We start from the raw sequence: 12,757 nt of genomic DNA, 5'->3' as shown, positions 1-12,757 counted from the left end.
TCAGCCTTCCAAGTAGACGGAATTACAGGCATGCGCTATCACGCCTGGCTAATTTTTTGATTTATTGTAGAGATGAGGTCTTGCTGCCCAGGCGGGTCTCGAACCCGTGGGCTCAGGCAATCCACTCAACTCAGCCTCCCAAAGGCGCGGGATTACAGGCTGAGCCACCGAGCCCGGCTGCTTTTTTTTTTTAATAGCCCCTTAAGGATATAAAAAATCATTCTTAGCTGGCAGGGCAGGGCTCCATGCAACTACAGTCCACAGACTATAGATTGCAGACTTCTGTTAGAAAAGCTCCTTGTTATGACTACAGCTCCCTGGGGAAATGCTGATTCCAGAACCACAGTAGGGAAAATAAGAGGAGCCTGGAGCTTCCTGTAGTGCCAAAAGTAAGGAAGCATTGAAAAAAAAATAGAGCATATGAAAAAGATCCAATAGTCAGCTTGAAAGAGCTTCCAGCGGGCAACGCTGGAACCATTTGAGCCATAAAATGAATGATGATAACATTGGATTATAACCCAGAGAATAACATCCGTGAGTTCATAACTATTTAAATGACTGAATAAAGTAAATATGTGGAGGAGAAAGGACAAATCTTCCTCACAGAAGAATTAGGAGAGAAGTAGAAAATCACTGTTAAAACATCACAGAATTAAATTGCTATTGCCATTCACTCACAAATGAGAAAATTGGTGTGTAAAACTTTAAAGAGAAACAGGGCATTTGCATTGGCTCAAAGTATCTCACTGCAAATACAGAGGGTGCCAAAAATGTATACACATTTTAAGAGAGGAAATAACTGTATTAAAATTGTAATACTCACTATATACTGATAAAAGATGAATACAAGTCACATTTGACTTCTACAGTTACAAGAGGTGCTCAAAGTGGTTACCTTTGGCAGCCAAACACTTCTTTTTTTTTTTGAGTTGGAGTCTCACTCTGTCGCCCAGACTGGAGTACAGTGGCCGCTCCCGGCCAATGCAGCCTCGACCTGCTGGGCTCCGGGGATCCTTCCGCCTCAGCCTTCCAAGTTGCTGGAACTACATGCGTGCGCTACCACGCCCGGCTAATTTTTTGATTTTTCGTAGAGATGAGGTCTCACCAAGCTGCCCAGGCGGGTCTCGAACCCTCAGGCTCAGGCAGTCCACTCACCTCAGCCTCCCAAAGTGTGGAATTATAGGCTGAGCCACCAAGCCCAGCTCCAAACACTTCTGATTACTGTGAACTACTGCAAGACTTACTGCCTCTTGGATCTTCCCTTGTGCACATCACACACAGTACCATGGGTCTCAAACTTACCATGAATGTGTGCAGTTGTTAGGTGTGTTGGAGTTTCTGTTGCATACTCACGCCTCCATTGCCATTATACTTCCACAATGTTCTCTAATTTCAAATACCACTTCAAAGTGGTCTTATGCTTCTCAAATGATAACTGTGCTTCCTCCATTTTCTTTGACTCTTCTGCCTGTCACATGTAACACTAGCATTCATTTGATTAATGCCATCGTTTGAGTGAATACTACACTGCTACCATAATTCAATTCAACTTGGAAAAATAATACATAGATAACATCTCTTAAAATGTGTATACATTTTTTTGGCACTGTCAGTAGTTACGAATTACTGTAGTGTTTTTAACTTGTGTCTAGACTTGTTAGCATTCCTCTCTTCAAGAAGTACAGCTTACTTCCCTTCCTTGTGTACATGCATTAGACCCTGGTCTCACTCTTAAGGAACAGAGCATAGGAAGGGAAAAGTGGCGACTGCAGTGGTGAGTCCTGGAGGGAACTGCCTGACCACGTGATCAAAGGTCACCTTGCCAGGAATAAGTCATGTGCCCTTGATGTGATGCAAAGAGGGGGTGCAGTTCATCTCAGTAGAGTTCTAGGTTCTTCCCAAATATCTGTAAATTCAAGTCTAATCCTGAGAACACATCAGACCACCCATATACCACACAGTAACTGACCAGTACTCTTCAAAAAATGTCAAAGTTATGAAACACGAGAAAAGACTGAGAAACTGCCAGAGATTGGAGGAGAATAGGGGGACATAATTAAATGCAACATTGGTAGCCTGGATTGAATCCTGGAAAAGAGGAAGGACTTCAGTGGAAAAGACAGTGAAATCCAAATAAGTCTGAAGTTTCGTTAATAGTATTGTATCAGTAGTATTGTCCTAGTTTTGATGTATGTGCTGTGGTCATAGAAGATGTTAATATTATTGGAAACTGGGTGAAGGGGTTTTTTGAGTTGGAGTCTCATTCTGCCACTCAGGTTGGAGTGCAGTGGCATGCTCACAACCACCTCAGCCTCTACCTGCTGGACTCAGGTGATCCTTCCACTTCCGCCTTCCAAGTAACTGGAACACTGCAGGTGTGCACCACCACACCTGGCTAATTTTTTGTTTTATTGTAGAGATGAGATCTTGCCAAGTTGCCCAGGTCAGTCTTGAACCTGTGGACTCAGGCAGTCCTCTCACTTCAGCCTTCCAAAGTGCTAGGATTATAGGCATGATCCATTGCATCTGGCCATGTGAAGGGTTTATGAGAACTCTCTGTATTGTCTCTTCAGCTCTTCTGTAAACCAAAGATTGTTTCAGCAATAACAATAATAACAGCTTCTTATCTTGGATTGGTTATCAGCTTTATCTTGAGCAGTTCAGCAGTCATTCTTTAATAAACTTGGTCCCACTTGTATCTAGAGTGAAATATATTGGTTCACTAATTAAAGCTGATTTTAGAATGAACATGTTTTTAATATTATTTATGTCTCTTTCCAGAGGAGGCACCTGCTGCTGAAGTTTCCTCATCTTTTGTGATCCTATCTGTGTGCAGTTTAATGATATTAATAGTGTTAATTGCAAACTGTGTATCTTGCTGTAAGGACCCAGAAATAGACTTTAAGGTGAGTACAGATGGTAGTACTGATGTGTTTATCAGTAGAATGACTGTATATCACAGTCTCTTGGGAGCGGGTGTTGGCACACTTTTTTGGTAAGGGCTAGACAGGAACAATTTACTGCCATAGTGAATAGTAAATATTGTGGGTCATACAGTCTCTGTCACAGCACCCCAACTGCCAACTCTGCCGTTGTAACACATCAGTGAGAGCCTGTGTTAACAAACGGTCATGGCTTTGTGCCAGTAAAACTTTATTTACAAAAACAGTCTCACCTGCCTGACAACTTGATTCTGGGTCAGGGTTCTTTATGTAATAGAATAGTTCCCTCACTGCGATCTGTTGAAAGTCAGCCTCAACACAAGAATTTGAGGAAAAAAAAAATCCAAAGACGTAAATGAAAAAAACAAAAGAAAACTAGGCATTTTGATGGCTGTAGTTTGCCTACCCAATAACCACTTGCCTGTGGTGAGTTTAAGTTTTTGCTTAAGTGAGGAAGAAAGCATGATGACTGACTTTACTTGCCATAAGGCCTATGAGAAACAGCAGTCTGGTTCTGTTTTTTTTTTCCCCAAACTTATGTCGGTTGGTGAATTTGCGATTGTTCAGATTACTGAGGCAAAGGGATCCCCCAGTGTGTTTTGTTTATGAGGAAGAGCTTTGAAACCTGGAGTGCGGATTGTAAAATCCTGCCCAGGAAGGGATAATAAAGAAGGACTGGGTTGTAGCAGCAGATGGGTGGAATCTACCAGTAAACCAACTGAGAAGTCATGCTCTAAAACTTGCTGTATGCCTGCTGGTGTGTATTAAGGCTCCGTAAGTACTTGTTAAAAAGGAATATGTGGAAAAAAGAAAAAAGAAGGAATGCATACACACAGAGAAAATGTTAATTAGAGCCCTACTAACTGCAAGGGCTGGCCCTGAGTCCACACTGGGAAAAAAAGGAAAGTTGTCTTCACTAGGCATGGGGACCTGCTTTCTAGAGCTTCACACCTGTTTTTATTGCGCATTCTCTTTATCTTGTGACTAGGGGAGGTGTTGTCCTCTTGTCTCAGCACTCGCATGACAGCACTCGCAGAAGGCTGAGCACAGGAAGGTGGTAGGAAGACTCATTAACGTAGGCCATTTTCTTAAGATTTTGCCCCAAACCTGAAGGGATTATTCACAGTATCAATCCCTAGGCCTTAGAATTACTACAGGTATTTCTGAGGGAATCTAATCACTACACTTCTTGGGATACAATTGTAGGTAAAAGATCTGTGTCCCCTGTCAGTCTTGCTCCGGGACTTTACACAGAAACCTGGCCATTTCAGGACAAAGATAAAGTCTGATAAGTGTTGCTGATACTGAAACCCAGTCTCTACCTCAAATTTCACGTTACCTCATTCTTGCCTTAGATCATTTTAACCTTTTTGAATCTCACTATTGAATGTGGAAATTTATTATGATGCAGATTCAAGGTGACTCCCAGGAATCTGTCTTGTCAGGCAATTCTGATGTGGGTGATTCTGATACAGTGTGTTAATCAACGATTTTTATTATGGTGTATTAGAGGACCCTCTCTGACTCTAGAATCTACAACTGAATAAGTGTGTTACCATCTGTGATTTGTTGACTTCCTTTAGGTTTAGAGCTATGCAATTTTAGAGCTGATGGTCCTGTGGAAGTCATTTTGTAGACCAGAAAGCTGACCTGGTAAAATAAGTGACTTGCCCACGTTCACCCACGGGTTTGGGAACAGCCTGGGCAACTTGGCGAGACCTCATCTCTACAATGAATCAAAAAATTAGCAGGGTGTGGTAGCGTATGCCTGTAGTTCCAGCTACGTGGAAGGCTGAGGTGGAAGGATCGCCTGTGACCAACAGGTCGATAACTTTAAAGTGACCCAGTCTTATCTCATTTTTTTATTTTTATACTGTATTACCTCGCTCAATCTTTAGAATCACCTGCTGGCATCTCTAGTAGTATGTCATGCTACTACCAACTTTTAAGTGGCATTTTTAAGATAGAAGCAATGGACAAAGTCTTTTTTTTTTTTTTTTTTTTTTTTTGAGTTGGAGTCTCACTCTGTTGCCCAGACTGAGTGTAGTGGCACGCTCTTGGCCACTGCAACCTTGACCTACTGGGCTCAGGTGATCCTTCCACCTCAGCCTTCCAAGTAGCCAGCTCTACAGACACATGCTACCATACCCAACTAATTTTTTGATTTATTGTAGACATGAGTTCTCGCCAAGTTGCCCAGTCTGGTCTCAAACCCGTGGGCTCAAGCAGTCCTCTCACCTCAGCCTCCCAAAGTACTGGTATTACAGGCTTGAGCCACCATGCCCGGCCCAACAAAGCCTTTTTAATGAGAGAATCTTTAGGAATGTCCAAAAGGAAAATTGAATAATTTCTTCTTCTCAGAAGCACCTTCTCAGATGGAAGTTACGGTACCTCATTTTTCCTGCTGCCTCCCTCTTTCATACAAATAGCAATAATGTCCTTTTTTTTATTTCAATAGCTTTAGGGGGTACAAATAATTTTTGGTCTGGGTTTTTTGTATACCCTCTACCCCATCTGCACATGTTGTACCCAATAGGTGATTTTTTTGTCTTTCCAGCCCTTTCTCCACCCCCTTCTGAGTCTCTAGTACCCAAATAATGTCCTAAATGTAGTGCATTCAAGAACATATACTAGAGGGACCCCCCCAAAAAACAGAATTATCTTCTGGAAGGCCCCTTGTAGTACACTCAGAATTTGTTCCTCTGGATCAGACAGTCCATCAGTTTTTATCTGGAAGTTTTGAGAAGGTTGTGTCACAATTTGCAGAAGAAACATCCCAAGTTGTTGCAAACAGGTGATCGGTTCTTCCACTGTGACAATCCACCTGCCCACACCAAAACCAGCATAACCCTCATGCCCTACCCTCTGTATTCACCTGTTCTCACCCTGAGCAACTTATTTTTGTTTCCCCAATGAAAAGATTCCTCAAAGGGAAACGTTTTGCCAATATGGAAGAGGTGAAACAAAAAACGGCAGAAACACTAAGACATCAAAATTGGCAAGTTCAAAAACTGTTTAAACAGTGGAAAAAGGATCTCAATAGGTGTATTGCATCAAATGGAGAGTACTTTGAAGAGGACTGAAGTTTAAACATGTTAGAATAGATACACAATTTTTTGCAAATAAATTCCAGTTTTTTGGGAGTCCTCCTTTGTATGAGAATAATGTCTTCTTACTTGCATGTGAAAACATAAGTGTTGAGGAAATCTAACCCTAGCACTTATAACTTTTATCTTTGTTTTTTTGTTTTGTTTTGTTTTGTTTTGTTTTTTGAGTCAGAGTCTCACTGTCACCTAGGCTGGAGTGCTGTGGCACATTCACAGCCACCGCAGCCTCGACCTGGTGGGCTCAGGTGATCCTTCCATCTCAACCTTTCAAGTAGCTGGACCCACAGACCTGCGCCACCATGCCCAGCTAATTTTTTGATTTATTGTAGATACAAGATCTCGCCAAGTTGCCCAGGCTGATCTCAAACCCCTGGACTTAGGCAAATCTTTTGCCTCTGCCTCCCAAAGTGCTGGGATTATAGGCATGTGCCACCGCGCCCTTATAACTTTTAGTTTCTTCCTTGTATTGGGTGGGTACAAAGGAGAGGTGCTAGAAGAGGAAAATGAAAGATGTTCATAGACTGTTCATTCTTGTTTGCTGATCTGTTCCCAGCTTCTGTTATGATGCCTAGAGGGGTAATACTTGGTAATTATCTGAACAAATGACTTGATAATCAGCTGTATCTGTGGTAAATTAACAAAACACACCCAACTTACTAGAATGATGACAGGAAGAGCTGGGAAGCTTTCTAGCCAACAGAGTAACTTAAAAGGTTTCTACGGCCTTATTGTTGCATCTTTAATTTTGAAGTTGTCGTCTTTAGAAAGCCAGATGTCCTTCTGTATTAATTACTCTTACATGCTACACAGTTTTATACTGACCTTTGTGGTTCAGATCCTGATGATTTTTCTGCTCAGTTTAGTAATGTCTCCATTACTGCTCTTTCCAGAGAAATAGGACTTGCTTAAAAATATCTTATGTGAGTCTTTCAACTTTCCTTAGTTTGATAGAAATCACATTGCAATTAGAAATGCATATACTATTTTAAAATAAAATCAATTTATTTTAATTGTTTGCAAAGATATTTGTGGAATAATAACTTTACAAGAATTGCTTAAAATGTAATAATTTAAAAGTAGACTTTTGAGCCTAGAAGAATATTTACATGTCAAATTCCATGGTCACTTCAGAAAATTTTGCTTTTAACTTCAAACTGTTTAAAAAGTTACATAAAATCTATGTAATTTATTTTCACATCTTATTTATTCTGCTATTTGGAGTTGAGGAACACAGTATATGCTTTTTACTTAATGTACAAATTGGAAAAAAGAATATGGCAGCGAGTTCCAAATGAGTGAATAAATGTGTCTCTCTCTTAAGTGTTAACCAGTAGTTTTTAATACTTGGTCTCTTTTAGGAATTTGAAGATAATTTTGATGATGAGATAGATTTCACACCACCAGCAGAAGATACTCCCTCTGTTCAGTCCCCAGCAGAGGTCTTCACACTTTCAGTACCAAATATTTCACTACCAGCTCCATCACAGTTCCAGCCTTCTGTAGGTAAGAGCTTGCATCCTAATGCCATATTTTCATGAATTATTTCTGAGAAGTGAGAATGGGAGCCTTGCTATTATAAACTAATGGATTGCCCATTCCTCTTTTACTTGTTTATTTCTCTTCCTTCTGCTCCCAGTGAAGCTGAATTTATGTGGTCAGGACCACTGTATTCCTGCAAAAGCTGAGTCTTTCCCTTTCTGGACCCTGGATCTTTTTGATTCCTTGAAAGTGAAATGGGTCTTCTTGATTCATTGAAATTGAACACTTGGACAGAGCTCACTGGCTCTATTTTGGTAGCTTGTTTCTCTATGAGTTTTGGTTCCTGCTTGTCTTGCTGAGTAGAACAGTGTTGTCTTCTACTGGGATGTCCTGTATTTGGGGAGGAGGAGTATATTTGGATATGTTAGTCAATCAAAATTCCTTTTCATAAGCTTCTTAAATTAGAGGTTTGATTAGATGTTAATTGATTTCTTGTTAAAAAAATAGAATGTGAGTAGAAGTTCAAGAAGTAGGCTGTTCTAAGATTCCTACAAGAAGGCTGTTTAAGTCTGCAGGTGCTAGGAATATCTTTTGTGATACCACATGCACTGTGTGGGGGTATGTTTAGGGCAGAATAAGCTCAGTAGTTTGTTATACCTCTGCAGGCATGCATGACTACAAGAAGTCAGAAGGAACACAACAAAGCTGGCGCATTTCATTTAAATATTTATAAAGTAAGGTATATTTAATATTTATAGATTTTGCAGCATTTAAAAAATGATATATAGGTTTTAGCTTTAATTTCTGTAAATAACAGTGCCCTTCAACTAAAATAATGAAGTTTAAAAGGAGTCTAATATATTCTTGGGATAACTTAAGTATATTTATCTCAAAGAAGAAATATAATTTCTTATTTGAACATTTGCTTTTCTTTATATTTAAGGAAAACCTTGGGAGACTTCTCAGGGCTTCTACAAGCCCATAGTCTAACACCCATGACTTAGTTTCAAGTAGCAGAGTCCTAATTCAGATCAGCTGAAGTAGAAAAGAGAATTTTCTAACACATGGACCTACACCACGGGAAGAGTAGGGTTCAACTGACCTTGGAGGCAGCTATAGGCAGGACCTTGACCCTCATTAGCATTTTACATTCATTTCTCACCTTTTCTTCTCCTTGCGTGTCTATTTAATCTCTCAGAAGGCTTCTCTCCTCACTAGGTTGCATGGTTGCTGGCAGCCACAGGTCCATATTCTTATAGTTTTACAACCAGAGAGGAAAGGAGCTTATCTCTCCTCCGACCAGAAATAAAAACCTTGTGGGGGGGACCATTCTGGTTGGCTTCACCTGAGTTACATGAACCATCAGTGTAGTCAGGAAAGTGGGGACAGACAGGCAGCTTCTCTTTAAGATCTACTGGGGATGGACAAGAGCACAGATAGACTTGGGGCAGGAGAGGAATTATAGGACAACCATCCTGATTTTGTTTACATATCTCCTCCTTTCTGTTTTACTGAAGCCCTCTTTTCAAAAATCCCTCTTAATAGAAAGAAATCATTTAAAATTTCTCTGCTTAGAATATTCACAGCTGGGCTCGGTGGCTCAGCCTGTAATCCCGTGCCTTTGGGAGGCTGAGGTGAGTGGATTGCCTGAACCCGCGGGTTCGAGACCCACCTGGGCAGCGAGACCTCATCTCTACAATAAATCAAAAATTAGCCAGGCGTGGTAGCGCGCACCTGTAGTTCCAGCTACTTGGAAGGCTGAGGCGGAAGGATCACCGGAGCCCGCAGGTCGAGGCTGTGGTGGCCGGGAGCGGCCACTGTACTCCAGTCTGGGTGACAGAGTGAGACTCCAAACTCAAAAAAACAAAAAGAAAAATAACAACATACCACTGGAAAAAATAAACTGAAGACATGAAAAAAGAAACTCATAAAGAGAAATTCAGATAGCCAATAAATATAAGAACCTCATTATTAATTAAAGAAATGCAAACTTAAAGTAAGATGATAGCATAAATAAAGATGAAAAGAAATGGCCAGGCACAGTGTCTCATGCCTGTGATCCCAGCACTTTGGGATACTGAAGCAGGTGGATTGCTTGAGCCCAGGAGTTTGAGACTAGCTCGGGGCAACACAGCAAGACCTTATCTCTACAAAAAAATTTAAAAAAATTTAGTGGGCTGTGGTGAAACATACCTATAGTTCCAGCTACTCTGGATGCTGAGGTGGAGGATCTCCTGAGCCCAGGAGGTCAAGGCTGGAGTGAGCCATGATCATGCTGCTGTACTCCAACCTGTGCGACAGTGATACCCCAACTCAAATAAATAAAAATTAAAATAATTTAAAAGAAAGGAATGATACTAGGTAGTGATTGGTGAGTGTGTGCAGGGAATGGGTATGCTCATTCACCCACCGTTAGTGCAGCTGGAGGAGACAGTCTCACAGGATGTGTAAAAACGTGAAATGTGGGAGGCTGAGGTGAGTAGATTGCCTGAGCCCGCGGGTTCGAGACCCGCCTGGGCAGTGAGACCTCATCTCTACAATAAATCAAAAAATCAGCCAGGCGTGGTAGCGCGCGCCTGTAATTCCAGCTACTCAGAAGGCTGAGGCAGAAGGATCGCCGGAGCCCAGCAGATTGAGGCTGCAGTGGCCAGGAGCAGCCACTGCACTCCATTCTGGGCGACAGAGTGAGACTCCAACTAAAAAAGAAAAAAAAAAGTGAAATGTAATTACTGTCAATTCAGCACTTCTACTTTTAGTAATTTACCTTTATGAACTAATTGGCTAAGTGTACAAATAGGTGTGTACAAAGGAATTTAGTGCAGCATTGTTTGGCAGTGTCAAATGGAAGCAGATTAAATGTCTGACAATAGATGATTTGTTAAATTATGGTAAATTCATACAGTAGAGTATTATGTGTTCCTATAAAAGAATGAAGGTGAACTATATTTGACTGTGAAAGTTATTTGTGATATATTATAGGGAAAGGGTATGCCACATATTCACAAGCAAGTCTAGAAAAAGTTCTACCAGTTTTTTCTTTTTTCTGTTTTAAACCATCTTTTATTTTTTGAATAGGTAGTGTATTTACTTGGTTCAAAGACCAAACCATTTTTTAATGATTATAATGAAAAGTCTTCCTCTTATATTTGAATCTGACCTCATTGTCCAGCACTACTTTCTCTCGATAACAAGCGCTCTTTTGGCTCTTGGTTTCTTATACATCTTTGTAGAGTTTGTTTATGCAAGTAGTCTCCCTCTTTGAAAATTTATTTTTATCTTTTAGTTTTGTAAGACTTTTTGTAGAACAATTTAAAGTTCATAGCAAAATTGAGAGGAAGTTACAGAGATATCCATATATGCCCTGCCCACACACAGGCTTAGTCCTCCCCACTCACCTTTTATTACTCAAAGACAGTTTGGTAAATACATTATTCTGCATCTTGCTTTTTTCACTAACCAATATACCTTAGGGATTTTTACATACAATAAAGAGAGCTTACTTATACTTGCTTATAGGCTCATACTATGTAAGTTTATGGACTTAGCACAATTTATTATTATTATTATTATTATTATAAATTGTATGCACTTAGCACAATTTATTATTATTATTATTTATTAATTAATTTTTTGAGTTGGAGTCTCACTCTGTCACCTAGGCTGTTATGTAGTGGCACACTCACGGCCACTACAGCCTCGACTTGCTGGGCTCAGGTGATCCTTCTGCCTCTGCTGTCCAAGTAGCTGGAACTACAGGCGTGCACTACCACACCTGGCTAATTTTTTTATTTATTGTAGAAACGAAGTCTCACCAAGTTGCCCAGGCTGGTCTCGAATCCCTGAACTCAGGTAATCCTCTCGCCCGGCCAGCACAATTTATTTAACCAACTTCCATTATTGATAGACATTTTGGTTGTTTATAATCTTATGCTAGTACAAATAAAACTTCTATCTGTGCTTTTTTGCTGATTGCTATTGTACTGGTATATTTGTAGAATAAATATTTTAAAGTGGGTCAAAGAGTGTATATGTTTATAATTTTGATGGCTGTTGCCAGCTTATTCTCCGCAGGAGTTGTACCAATTTATATTCCTGCCAGTTGGGTGTCAAATGATAAAAGCTATTGCTTTTGAAGCTAAGTTGGTATCAATTCAAACTAGACAGTTATAAATTTAGGATGTTAACTGTAGTCCCCATGGTAACCACTAAAAAATTACAGAAAAAGAAATGAGGAGGGAATCAAAATGGTACACTAAAAAATAAATCAATCACATATATACTTAAAAGGATTTTTTGATAAACAGGGTTCCTAATTGTAATATAGCTGATTTCATAGTTCTTTTTAGAGTTTGAAATTTAACAGTCTTAGAGTTAGAACTTTTTGTTTCTATTCCATGATCAAAGTAATACCTTTAAAAAATATATTTCAAGGTTTTGCTTGACATTTAAATCTATAACCCTTCTTAAGTTTTGAATCTATAACCCATCCTAAGTTGAGTTTTGAGTATGATGTTAGGAGGAAATCCAAGTTCAATTTTCTTTATATAGAATGCTGTGTTTTTTTTCTATTTCATTCATTGGTCCTTTGTTTCCTTTCTGTTTCCGTGTGCATTTGGGTCTATCTAATAGACTTTCTGTTTTCTTTCATTTGTTAATTTGTCTATTTCTTTTCTTAGTACCACTCTCTTAATTTCTTAGTACCACTTTCTTAATTATTATAGCATCATAATAACATATGGACTACAAATATATTCTCATGTTCTGTATGTTCTCTCTCTCTGATGGTATCCTTTGCTGCTTGAAAGTTTTCAATTTTGAAGTCCAGCTTATCTATTTTTTCTTTTGTTGCGTGTGCTTTTGATGTCATATTTAAGAAACTGTTGCCAAATCCAAGATCATGAAGATTTGCCCCTGCAGCTTTAGCTCTTAAATTTAGCTCTTCTGTAGTTTTAGCACTTAAATTTTTAAAATATGCTGTGAGATAAGGGTTCACCTTAATTCTGTTACATGTGAATTTCCAGTTGTCTCAGTAATGGTGTTTAAAAAGACTATTCTTTCCTCATCAAGTTGTCTTGGCACCCTTTTTGAAAATCAATTCATTATATTCATTTGGGTTTATTTCTGAACTCTCAGTCGTATTCCCTTGATCTATGTGTCTGCCCTTATGCTGGTACTGTACTGTTTTGATTACTGCAGCTTCTATTTTGTAGCAAGTTTCGAAATCAAAAT

At 39.5% G+C, this 12,757-nt stretch overlaps 1 protein-coding gene across 3 annotated transcripts in view; it reads left to right on the top strand.

Moving 5' to 3' along the window:
• LMTK2 (lemur tyrosine kinase 2) overlaps positions 1–12,757 on the top strand; it is a 119,366-nt gene that overhangs the window by 26,971 nt on the left and 79,638 nt on the right. For 2 of the 3 annotated variants that reach the window (XM_021706381.1, XM_008072902.1), the window contains 2 exons: positions 2,782–2,906; positions 7,408–7,552. In XM_021706381.1, the coding sequence (XP_021562056.1) occupies positions 2,782–2,906; positions 7,408–7,552 (270 nt within the window). The remainder of the gene's footprint in view (positions 1–2,781; positions 2,907–7,407; positions 7,553–12,757) is intronic. The other variant, XM_021706382.1, reaches the window with a different exon arrangement.

Source organism: Carlito syrichta, unplaced genomic scaffold, assembly GCF_000164805.1.
Source record: "Carlito syrichta isolate Samal-C Ts95f unplaced genomic scaffold, Tarsius_syrichta-2.0.1 Scaffold315497, whole genome shotgun sequence".
Classification (NCBI taxonomy): domain Eukaryota; kingdom Metazoa; phylum Chordata; class Mammalia; order Primates; family Tarsiidae; genus Carlito; species Carlito syrichta.
The sequence above is the reverse complement of the archived record's forward strand: the minus strand, read 5'-3'. Positions and strand labels throughout refer to the sequence as shown.